The sequence below is a fragment of the Morus notabilis genome, unplaced genomic scaffold (assembly GCF_000414095.1).
Source record: "Morus notabilis unplaced genomic scaffold, ASM41409v2 Scaffold40, whole genome shotgun sequence".
NCBI lineage: Eukaryota > Viridiplantae > Streptophyta > Magnoliopsida > Rosales > Moraceae > Morus > Morus notabilis.
Genome location: NW_010367845.1, coordinates 294,913 through 307,110, shown reverse-complemented (window position 1 = coordinate 307,110; position 12,198 = coordinate 294,913). Strand labels below are relative to the sequence as shown.

General features: G+C 35.8%; 2 protein-coding genes across 2 annotated transcripts; both read right to left on the bottom strand.

Moving 5' to 3' along the window:
• Positions 1–2,634: 2,634 nt before the first annotated feature.
• Positions 2,635–5,258, bottom strand: LOC21393127 (legumin A). The gene is made up of 4 exons (XM_010113623.1): positions 4,964–5,258; positions 4,425–4,666; positions 3,780–4,313; positions 2,635–3,027 (listed from the first exon to the last, which is right to left on the bottom strand). Exons 1-4 carry the CDS (start codon positions 5,256–5,258, stop codon positions 2,635–2,637), a joined length of 1,464 nt encoding a protein of 487 aa, XP_010111925.1.
• A 3,861-nt stretch (positions 5,259–9,119) lies between these two features.
• On the bottom strand, positions 9,120–11,325 carry LOC21393126 (legumin A). The gene is made up of 4 exons (XM_010113622.2): positions 10,797–11,325; positions 10,440–10,681; positions 9,787–10,329; positions 9,120–9,657 (listed from the first exon to the last, which is right to left on the bottom strand). Exons 1-4 carry the CDS (start codon positions 11,092–11,094, stop codon positions 9,268–9,270), a joined length of 1,473 nt encoding a protein of 490 aa, XP_010111924.1. The 5' UTR covers positions 11,095–11,325; the 3' UTR covers positions 9,120–9,267.
• Between the last annotated feature and the right edge of the window lie 873 nt (positions 11,326–12,198).

Sequence of the window (12,198 nt, the reverse complement as noted above, 5' to 3'; positions counted from 1 at the left end):
TCCACTTGTGTTCGGTTAGCGATTTGCAATTGGCATGTAGTTGTACCAAGTAAAATTGGATTCTACGCATACGTTATTTATTTATTTATTTATTTATTTATTTATTTATATATACACTACAACAGTTGATGTTAAAATTTGACGCAGAACGTTGAGCGTCAGACCAAAATAGATGAATATATCTAACTTTTAATTTAGTAACGGATTCAGAATATTATTTTACTGGAGGACACATTAATATAAGTTGTTATATTAAAACATGAATTCATATATATAGATAGAAAATTGGATAAATTTTTATGTGTTAATCAACATTTTATAATTATAAAATTGAGTACTCACACCTTAAAGTATTTCATATAAGTTTTTTGAATTTCTAGGTCTAAAAAATTATTACAATTGAGAATAATACTGTGAAGTTGGCTTTGATTTTGCACTATTATTTATCTTCTAATTATTTGCTACAGTTGTAAAGCCAATAAATCTTAACATAGTTTTTTGTTAGATAAAAATTGTTCTAAAAAAAAGTATATATAGAAAGAATTAATTGCTAATAAGGGAGAAACATAATATATCAAATGGAAATTAAGGTGTTGAGAATAAAAATGAGGTGATCTAATTAAGTGGGCAGAAAATTGTTTTAAGTGGGGGAGAAAAATAACAAGTTTTACTAGTAAATACGGTATTTATTGGTAAATACAATATTTATCTATAAATACAGCGTTAAACGGTCACCAAAATTGGTGGTCGGCTTTCCGGATAAATATAATATTTACTAGTAAATACGGTATTTATCAGTAAATATAATGTTAAACGGTCGCAATAAACTAGTCACGGGTCACCGAAAAATGGTTACAGGTTGCCGGAAAATGGTCTCCGGTTGCTGGAACCGGTTGCCGGTTCGGGTCATGGTAGAATCTACCTATTTTAAAAAATATGCTATGATTTATTTTTTAAAAAAAAAAATAGATGTTTAGGAGGAGGAATGAGGTGGAAAAGGAGATTTATGGGTATTTTTAGATTTTGAATAATTTTTAAAACTTAAAATATCAAATTATGCTATAATTTACTATTTTTAAAAAATATGCTATAATTTACTGATTACTTTACCAATTATACTATTTTCCTCCTTGATCCCCAAATTAAACAAAGGCCTTAAGGTAATTAGGCTTAGTTTGGTAGTATTGTAGATTTTGAAAAACATGCTTTTAGCTGTGCTGAAGGAAGAAGCAGCTGTTATAAAAAGCAGGTGAGTGTTTGATAAACTATAATTATAGTAGCTGTGCTAGTTCTAAAATTAGTGTAATAGCGTTTAGTAAATTATGAGGTTGAATTGCTGTGGATAGTTAAAAATTACGACTATATTATATTATACTATAATATAATATATATAATTACAATACAATATATATTTATTATCATATTTAATATAATACAAAAAACTATTATTATATAATTATGATATAGAATATAATAATATTATTAAAATAATAACTGAAATAATTAAAAATAATGATTATATTATATTATAATTACAATATAATGCATATTATATTAATAACTCTAATATTATTATTTTATCATATAATATGATATTATAATAATACTATAATTATTTTAATAATATGATATTATAATTATAATATAATCTTAATATGATATTGTAATTATTATTTTATAATATATTATATATTATATTGTATTGATATAATTATATTTAGTATATTAATAATAATATAATAATTAATATAATTAAATATTAATATAATTTTATAATTCTAATATTATTCTATATGCCATGACTGTACTGTTAGGCTCACCAGAAATCAGGAAATTTTTTATAGTTAAAAGAGTTTTTGATCAATTGGTAGAAATTAAGGTTTACATTTGGCCCCCAAACTATGTTCCTTCTCCTATTTTGGCCCCCCAAACTTCAAAACATTAAAAGCTTTATCCTAAATTATGCTACTTATTTCATGTTTGGCTCATCACTTACAGAATTTGTCAACAACTTGACGATTCTTGCTTAATAAATGAGTACAGAACATTCTACACGAGATGTGGGCGGGTGTGGCATGTGAAGACTAAATTTAATTAAATTCATGTTAAAGGCGTGAATATTTATTTAAAATAATATTTATTAACAAATAATATGAAGTTCACACTTCTTATTAAGAAGGTAATATTCAGTTCACGACTACGCCTTCTTAAAAGTATGAAGTTCACACGATATTAATTATGTTAAGTTTTTAAAGATTTATGGGACTTGAAAGCTAAATATGGGACCCTAACCATCCCTTAAAGAGTAATTTGTACCATTTTGAAGTTAAAAATAAGGCTAACAGGGACCCAAAATGAAATTAATCCAGGTAGAAAAGTTTGCTAGAACACATTCTTTTATATTTAATATATATTATACTGATTCAAACGGTACAGCAGGGACACGTAGTCGTTATTGTACTTAAGCTAAGAACTCACACAATCAAACTCTTGATAACATAGCCAATCTATGAGGCTATTATTATTAACTCGCCTGCAGCCTAATTGTACCCTACCAATTAAAAGCCAAGACTACATGTGCCTAGTCCATCATAAGGTACTTAATTACTACTAATTATTATCATTAAGAGGCATTTAGGTAGCAACAGCTGCCCTGCTCCTCCCGGAGGTCCTAAACATGGAGACCTCTTGTCTGTTATACTTGAGCCTCCTTGCTTGTTCTCTCGATATTTGGTATGCGTTGGCGATAACGTCCGCCGGCAATGCCTGAATGTACGAGGTCCTGCCGGCGAGCTGGTTCACCTTGGCTCTGTCGTTTGTCTTGAAAGAAACCCACTCGAATCCCTCGTCTTCGGCCTGCTTCACGATGGCGAAGTTCTGCGGCACCGTCAAGGCCTGACCCTGGCGGAGCTCACCGTCGAACACTGAACGGCCAAAGTCATCAACCACCTGGCACCTGGCGCGGCCCCTTATCACGTAGATCACGCTGTGGGCATTGATGTTCCAGTGTGGAGCGTACATTGCGTTCTGCATGCGAGAATGTTTGATTAAGAATATCATGCAGGTACGTCAAAACTAGGAATAAATAGAAACAAAAACTCAACTAATTTTTTTTTTCAAATGGAAAATGGTGAATATTAATTAGAAATAATTACAGTACTGGTAAAATTTCAAGATCATATCCATGAGTTGAAATTAAACAATTTTTAATATATTAGCAAAAATGACATAATAATTATTATAATGATATCATATATTATTTTTAATGGCATGAAAATTATATAAAATTCTGATGTTCTTATAATATTTCAAAATTTTTGCTACATTTAAATTTTGCTATCAAAATTTTACTATATGTGTAAAAAATTATGTCTTTTCATCTATATAAGTCATTTCACATCTACACAATTTTTATGTGAGACAAAACACGCTTGCGGTTTTCTTAACATTATTTAATACAAATTATATATGTCAAATTGAAACACTCGCGTTATATTGTGGCAGTCGTCAATTCGTCCAAACTTCATGACATGCATACATCTACAATACAAAGAAAAAGCGTGTTTTCTTAATAATGTTGATTTTATAGTTTTTCAAAACAATAGACTTATGAATCAATTTTGACTATATATATATGCTATATGTGTAAAGTAATAATTAGAAATTTTATTGATCCCAATATATATAATCAAAAACTCATCCATCCTACATTCTACTTTATAAATAAAAGGAAATATAAAAAAATTTATACTATCTGTGCAATAAAGTAATTTACTCACACTGTAGAGAAAACCTCTCTCCGCGCTAAGTTGCAGCCAGTTGAGGATGGGGAGGTTGTAGCTGTTGACGTTGCTGACGCGACCGGCTTGCGGGCTGTAGACGTCGGCGCGTGAAGGGTCGCCGATGTTCTCCCTCAGCCTCATGGTGCAGAAGGTCTCCTCCACGCCATTGTGTCGGCTACCGCCCTGTCGGCGAGCGTGCTCCCTCTCCGTTTGCCTCTGCTCCTCCTGGCGCATCTCGTGCTCCTGCTCCTCCCTAGACCTGCCTGGTCGGACCAACTGCAATCTGTCCTTAACTCTGATGATGGAACCTCTCTTGTCGTTTTGGCTCTGGATCCTCCTTGCCGTCTCGGCGTCGACGTTGAAAGCCTCCTGTATGAACTCGACGCTGAATCCGCTGAAGACGTTGTTGACGTGTGAGCCTTGCTCTTGTTGTTGCTCCTCACGGCGGCGCTCCTGGCTTCCTTCCCTGTATTGTTCCCGTCTGCTGCTCTGAAGGAATTCATTGTGTGGTTTACCAGCAAGGTAGAATCTCTACAAATTGGGCCAAAGTTCTAATTAGAATGCATATCTTATAAGTGACGGTTTAGTGTCTCTTTTTCTTTTTTTTCAAAACGGAGCATGCACGGCAATATTAGGTCTCACTCTTGGGTTTCTGTCAAGCTGGTTATCATGGTTGCTGACGTCAAGAAGAGAAACAGATACGACAGGTGAGTCACCGTCGTTGTAGCACCAGTAGGCAACTCCGGCAGGCAATGCGATGACATCACCCTCTCTGAAGTGTTGGATCTTCTGGTGGCGGTCTTGGGAGCTCCGGCTGGTTCCTTGCTGAGATTCTTCGAATGTCTCAGGACAACCAGGGAACACAAGTCCCAGGACACCCTTTCCTGAATCACAATGCAAAATACAAAAATTTACATTTACTACCTTTTTGCTATTACAAAAATATAAGTTAGTCAATTAGGGGTGCGACTTCTTGATGGTCTAAATGACCAATATTAGAAAATGGAAGTTGCAGCAGAATATTTCACCAAGTGGAATATTTTTTTTAAAAATTAAGATGCCCATTTAGTAACATATAATACAATAAGAACAAAATTTTTGAGTCAAAAATTGAAACGTAATTAAATACACGTCGGTTCTAAAATTTGTCAATTAAATAGTGAAAAGATATATGGTACTACCTCGTATGATGTGGACGAGTCGGGGAGCATTGGAGTAGGAAGGCAAGTGAAGGCCGTTGGGTTGGATGGTGGTGCGGACCAGCGCTACGCCAACACACTGGAACTGCTCGTGGTTAGGGTTCCATGACTCCACCGTGCCGGCTTCGCACTCGAGGCGGTTGTCGGGCTCGTGGGCTTCAAGCTTGTTGAGTTGGCACTCGTCCTGTCGCTGGTACTTCCCGGTGCGGCGAGCTAGGCAACCATGGAAAAGGACGAGAAGGCAAACGGAAAGAGAAAGCAAAACAGGCTTAGCCATATTGGAGCAATAGATGGGAAGCGGCTACAGATTATAGTTTGAAGTGAAGTGGTGACTAGTAGGCATCGATATTTATAATGGGAATTGAGAGGCAAGGGAGAGACACGTAGGGAGTTATGTGCAAGGAATCTTTAGCCATTCTTCAGTTTGCATGGTTATCAAACCCTAGTTTCTTACACCTCATTTCGTCTAACAGGCAGGTGGCTCTCTGCATCAAACCATAGTTTCTCTTACACCTCATTTCGCCTGTTTCGAAACAGGCCAGTCTGCAGGGTGCCTAACTTTTCCATTCGATATTGTATCAAAAGATGTGTTAGATTATGTTAGGTATTTTTATTAATGGCCAATTCTTGTAAAAATTCAAAAAACAAGAAGATTTGGTATTACAGAAAAACATTCAGAATCAGATTTGGAAAGATAAGAATGGCCAATTCTTGTAAAAATTCAAAAAACAAGAAGATTTGGTATTACAAAAAAAGATTCAGAATCAGACTTGGAAAGATAAGGATAAGGCCTTGGTCAAAGAAAGATAATGCATTGGTTATTTGAATTTAAATGTGATTCTAGAAAGAGATAAAGGAGATATCGATTTGATTTTAAAGTGGAGATCAAGCTTAGTTTATCTTTGGGATATATATATATATATATATATTGGCACTTGAAATTTACGTGATGTTATCCACTTGGAGCCAATGTGATAACTAAGCCATTGTGAAGATATTGTGCACGTGGAGATAATGAAGATGCGCATAATTGGCTGGAAGCATGTTGGATGTTTTCAATTTACTTTGACATTATCTACTTGCCTTACATGCAATACTTGGTGGATGTTTTGTTGGGAAAATTAAGGAGATAATGAAGCAAAGTTGTTTGTGTAGATAAGATAATATACATATTACTTGGAGAAATTGAATAAGCTATCTTGGTGGGTTAAGAGATTTGTTATGGGGCCTATGTGATTAACGTGAAATAAAGGGAGTTTTAGAAGCTTTATAAAAGAAAATACCTCAAGGTTGCTCAGAAGAAATACGGGTTTAAGAGAATATTTTCAGAAAAGAGTCTGTGAGTTTTGGTGAGCCTAGTGCGCTATTGAGATCGTCCTTCAGGAGAGGAATTTGTTGCTTTCGGGAGGAAGCTATGCCGGTCGAAGGGAGTTCACCAGGTGAATAGAAGTCGTGTAGTGCATGCTAAACAATCACTGTGGAGATTCATCACAGCGGCGTCATTGTCTAGGAGGGAGTCTTTGAGTGAATAAGTCCGTCCAGTGTCTGTAATTTCTAGAACATAGTGAACTGTTTATTGTCTGGGCGTGACCCCGCAGATGTAGGTGTGCACACCGAACTGCGATATCATATTGTGTGTTCTTTTGATTTCTGCACTTTATTCTACTCGAGCAACTGTACGTAATTAATCCAGATCTTAATTAATTAAGTCGTCTTTAGACCATGTTCCAACAGATCTAACACCAATTTACCATAATGTGGATATATATTGAGCATCTTATATTTTTGCAATCAAAGTGGCAAATTATGTAATATCAATATGATGTTCACATGTACATGGATTGACATAGAAATATCGGTGCGCTTGCTTTCAGTTCAGTGACTTATTTTAATTAGTGCGGACCATAGTACTGTTGCATATATACACTGCATTAGTATTTAGTACAAGGGAAAAAGCTATTCGCATATTTATTTTGTATTTTGTTATTATTTCAATTAATATTTTCGAATTTTGAAATCAATTTAATCCCTCTGTTCAGCAAATTAAATTTGAAAAAAAAAATTATATATATATATATATGTGATATTCTCATATTTGTTTTTACTAATTAAACAATTATTCCAAAAAGTGTGATCAATTTCTTACTAATGGATGGCAGAAGTCTGTTAGATTAATAGGTTCCTAAAACGACTTCGTTACTGCAGTTTTAAATTTTTATTAAATTTTTAAATTTTATTAGATTACCATACATGAATCTCTCGTTTACTTTATGTGATGATTCTGTCGTCTTTTTAGAGCAAACATTATGTTATAACTAAGGCTATACATAAAGCCTACAATTATGTACATGCACAAGATATTATTTCCTTGGGTAGTGGATTTTTTCAGTTTCAATTTCCATTTTTGGAAGAAAAAGCTAGGGTTTCGGTTAAGAGTGATCGTGTTTTCCGGGCTGAAATTTTGTTTCAGTTATATTCTGGACTCGGAATTCTAATCCCTACAAGCAAAAAACCTACATCTCGATAATAATAGGATTGAATGTGTTTACAAACACTATGCTAGAGTACTAGCAAGAATATAAAAATTTGTCCCATTTTTGCATTGAATGCCATTCCATTGGCATTAATAGCATGCGAACCACAAACCCCAAGGGCAAGGGCAAGGACGTAGTTCAAGCTCTGGGAAGAGAAAATTTTATTTTAATATCTATATTATATTAAAATATGAGTTTAGTATTATGTGTTTTTAATAATTTCATGTCGATAAATTGATGTTTTAAAAAATTTTCTTTTGATTTTCTTTTGATTTTTTTTTAGATGTAAAATGTTCTTTATATCCTCTTATTAATTAAATAGAAACTAATAATTTGTTAAAAAATCTCAAAATATTTTAAAGCATTTAAAAAAATTTAGAAAAAGACATGATAATATTAAAAAATCAAAACATAATCTGAGATAAAAAATCATCCAACAAAAATCAAATAAAACACAGACCAAAATCGAACAAAACACAAATCAAAATCAAGCAAAACACAATCTGAGGGAGAGAAAAATCCTTTAACCAAAATCAACAAAACACAAACCAAAAAAGTCCATGGCATTTGAACTGGTTCCTTGCCAGAAGCATCTTCGGGGGCAAAGCAATCACCTCAGCATCTGGATATAACAACAGGAAAAAAAAAAAAGATTTTGAACAGAAAAGTAAAATAATAATTAAGAGATCGCATTCCGGGGAGATTTCGCTTTATCTTGGGAGTGGATTTGGGAGGGGCTGTTTGGTTTTCTTCTTCCTGGACATATTTATTCATTTCTCAGAAGAATTGCAGAGGAGAATCAGCTTTTTGGCGAACAAACCAAAATCAAACAAACAGAATATGAAGAAAATTAAACAAAACACAAGCAGCTTTTTGGGCTCGCCGGAGGTGCGTCGTGCGACGGGGTCAACCAACCTAAATCTATTGTCAGATGTGGCTAATTTGTTTGTTTTTGTGTGTTTTTTTCCTTTCTAGAGTTAAGAGAAGCCGGTCATCTCATTGGTGATCATATTGTATGTTAATTAACCTTTTGTAAAAGAAAAAAAAAAAGTTTGCCTATAATCTATATGACTACTATATGACGTAATTCTTGTATCATACAGTTTAAAAATTCAAATAACAATATTGCTAGCGGTTCGTTTAAAAGAAAAATAAAGAGAGAAAATAAATTTGAGATGACAAAATTGTGCTATTAGAGAACACACGACCCGAATCGTGTTGATATATAATATAAAATATATACATTAGTATCATTACCTTTCAACAAGGAAATTATACCTACACAGATCTCTAACTATTATTTTCTAATATTATCCTTTTTTTGTCTAGCTAGTAACAGAAAGATTGTATATAAAAAGCAAAACCGATTTCCGTTTCAAAAAATCAAGGAAACAGTACAATAAGGCAAAATATGAATTTTTGAACTCTAAAATGACAGTGTTTATAATCGAATAAAACTCAAATTTAGGCTTGGGAGAAAATTAGTTAAGTTTGGCAACAGAGAAGTACGAAAACACACAACTTTTTTTTATTATACAGATTCACAAGGTGCAAAAAGTACACGTTGTTGTTATTTTCCCTAAAACTAAAAACTCACACCCGCAAAGTACTCCTCATAATAACGTAGCCACTTTATAGAGCTATTATTCTTACTCGCTGGCGTAATTAAGTACCCTACTAAAAACCAAGACGACACGTGCCTAGTACATCATGAAGCACTTAATACACATATAATTATAGAAGGCGTATTGTTTAGGCAGCAATAGCCGGGCTCCTTTCGGAAGTCCTAAACATGGAGACCTCTTGTCTGTTATACTTGAGCCTCCTTGCTTGTTCTCTCGATATTTGGTATGCGTTGGCGATGACGTCCTCCGGCAATGCCTGAATGTACGAGGTCCTGCCGGCGAGCTGGTTCACCTTGGCTCTGTCGTTTGTCTTGAAGGAAACCCACTCGAATCCCTCGTTTTCGGCCTGCTTCACGATGGCGAAGTTCTGCGGCACCGTCAAAGCCTGACCCTGGCGGAGCTCGCCGTCGAACACCGACCGGCCGAAGTCATCAACAACCTGGCACCTAGCGCTGCCTCTTATGACGTAGATCACGCTGTGGGCGTTGATGTTCCAGTGTGGTGAGTACAAGGCGTTCTGCATGCAAAAAAGTTTGATGAATGTTATAAATGTATCATTTGAAGCAAATCATGTTGTAAATGTTATATCACACATAACGTTAATGAGCAATGAAGTTATATATGCAATAATGTTATATATACTCACGCTGTAGAGGAAACCCCTCTCGGCGCTAAGCTGCAGCCAGTTGAGGATGGGGAGATTGTAGCTGTTGACGCTGCTGAGGCGACCGGCCTGCGGGCTGTAGACGTCGGCGCGTGAAGGGTCACCGATGTTCTCACGAAGCCTCATGGTGCAGAAAGTCTCCTCCACGCCGTTCATGTATCTGCCGCCTCCGCCCTGTCGGCGGGCGTGCTCCCTCTCTGTTTGCCTCTGCTCTTCCTGGCGCATCTCATGCTCCTGCTCCTCCCTCGACCTGCCTGGTCGGACCAAGTCCAGTCTTTCCTTAAGCTTGATGATGGAACCCCTCTTGTCGTTTTGGCTCTGGATCCTCCTGGCCGTCTCGGAGTCGACTTTGAAAGCCTCCTGTATGAACTCGATGCTGAATCCTCTGAAGATGTTGTTGACGCGTGAGCCTTGTTCTTGATGTTGCTCCTCACGTCGGCGCTGCTCATGGCTTCCCTCTCTATATTGTTCCTCCCTCCGGCTTTGAAGGAACTCGTCTTGTGGATTACCGGCAAGGTTAAATCTCTACAAAATTTATTCAACAGTACTTCACTTAGAAATCATGTCACTACAAATTAAATCATGTTTTATATACGTGTAATTTAATAATATAAATTAAGAGTGTTCTTACGTACTCTAGGAAATCTGTCGAGCTGGTTATCGTGGTTGCTGACGTCAAATAGAGAAACGACAACGAGAGGTGAGTCGCCGTCGTTGTAGGACCAGTAAGCAACTCCGGCGGGTAATGCGAGTACGTCGCCCTCTCTGATGTGGTGAAGCTTCTGGTGGCGATCTTGGGATCTCCGGCTGGTTCCTTGCTGAGATTCTTCGAAAGTCTCGGGACATCCAGGGAACAAGGTTCCCACCACACCCCTTCCTAATCAATCATAAAACACAACATATATATATATATATATATATATATTACCACGTTACAGATAATACAAATTTCAATGACTTGTTTTTCTAATTTTTTTTTTTTTAGTGCGTACCTCGAATGATGTGGACGAGTTGAGGAGCATTGGTGTAGGAAGGCAAGTGAAGGCCATTGGGCTGGATGGTGAGGCGGAGGAGGGCAACGCCGGCGCACTGGAACTGCTCGTGGTTGGGGTTCCACGACTCGAACAGGCCGCCTTCGGACTGGACGCGGTGGTCGGGCTCTCGGGCTTCGAGCCTGTCGAGCTGGCACTCGTTTTGTCGCAGGTACTGCCCGGTGGGGCGAGCTAGGCAGCCATGGAAAAGGACGAGCAGGCAAACGGAAAGAGAGATCAGCAAAACAGGCTTAGCCATTTTGGAGTGTAGGATTAATTGAGGCTACTACTAATGGTTTGAGGTGAAGTGGCGAATAGAGGACGCTGGTATTTATAGGGAGGAGAGAGAGTTGATGGATAGACACGTATTGGAGTTTTGAGTAAGGAATCTTTGGCCATTCTTCGCTTTGCATGGCTTTCAAACGCTACTTCTTTACACCTCATTGCGACAGAGAAAGCACCTGGCTCTCTGTCTCTAAGAAGAAATGAATATGGGATTTCTTGTCTTTTATGGGTTTGGGCCATTTACAAGCTGCGGGTCCGAGCTGAGCTACTAAATGTTTTGGGCTCATATATGAAGCCCTAAAGTTGAGACGAGTACTGCAATACAGTTCCATAATTTAGTAGAAAAAATAGAGAATTTACCGTCAATCTAGAATTTTATCTCTTATTCTTAATAAATATTTTTTTATTAGTATAATTATTTAATTAAAAAAATTATAAATAAAAAGTAAAAAATAAAAATCCTGACCAATGTAATTTCAAAAAGCATTTATCATGATTACCTAATTTTTTAGATCTTGACAAATACTTTTTAAAAATGTATGAGTCTTAATTTTTATCCTTTATTCTTGATTAATATCTTTTTTAGTTAAATAAATATATTAACAAAAATATATTAATCAAACGTAAAAGAGTAAAAATCTCAACTCATTCACTTTTAAAAGTTGGTTCAGTAATTTTTTTTTTAATTTTTGTAGGAGAAAGTTTCATAACTCAGACAGTACATGAGTTAACAGGAAAATGAGACTACCAAAAAAAAGAAAAAAAAAAAAAGAGAGAGGGAGAATAATAGGATTAAAAAAGTGTAAATTAGATGGTATACCATTTTTAACGTTTAGTAATTATTTATCTGTGCTGCTTGAATGTGAAAATTATGCTCAAATTTTCTACAAAAATGCTAAATTGGATTCTAAATAAACTGATAATCCTCTAAATCACAGGACGCATCTCAAAAACAGAAAGAAAAAAAAAAAAAAAGAAAAGCAGAAACACCACTCTCTGAACATTTGTTACGGAAAATTTAGCACATGCATTAATATTGTCACGCCCAAAAGTAGTAGCTGCGAGGATAAGCAGAGAT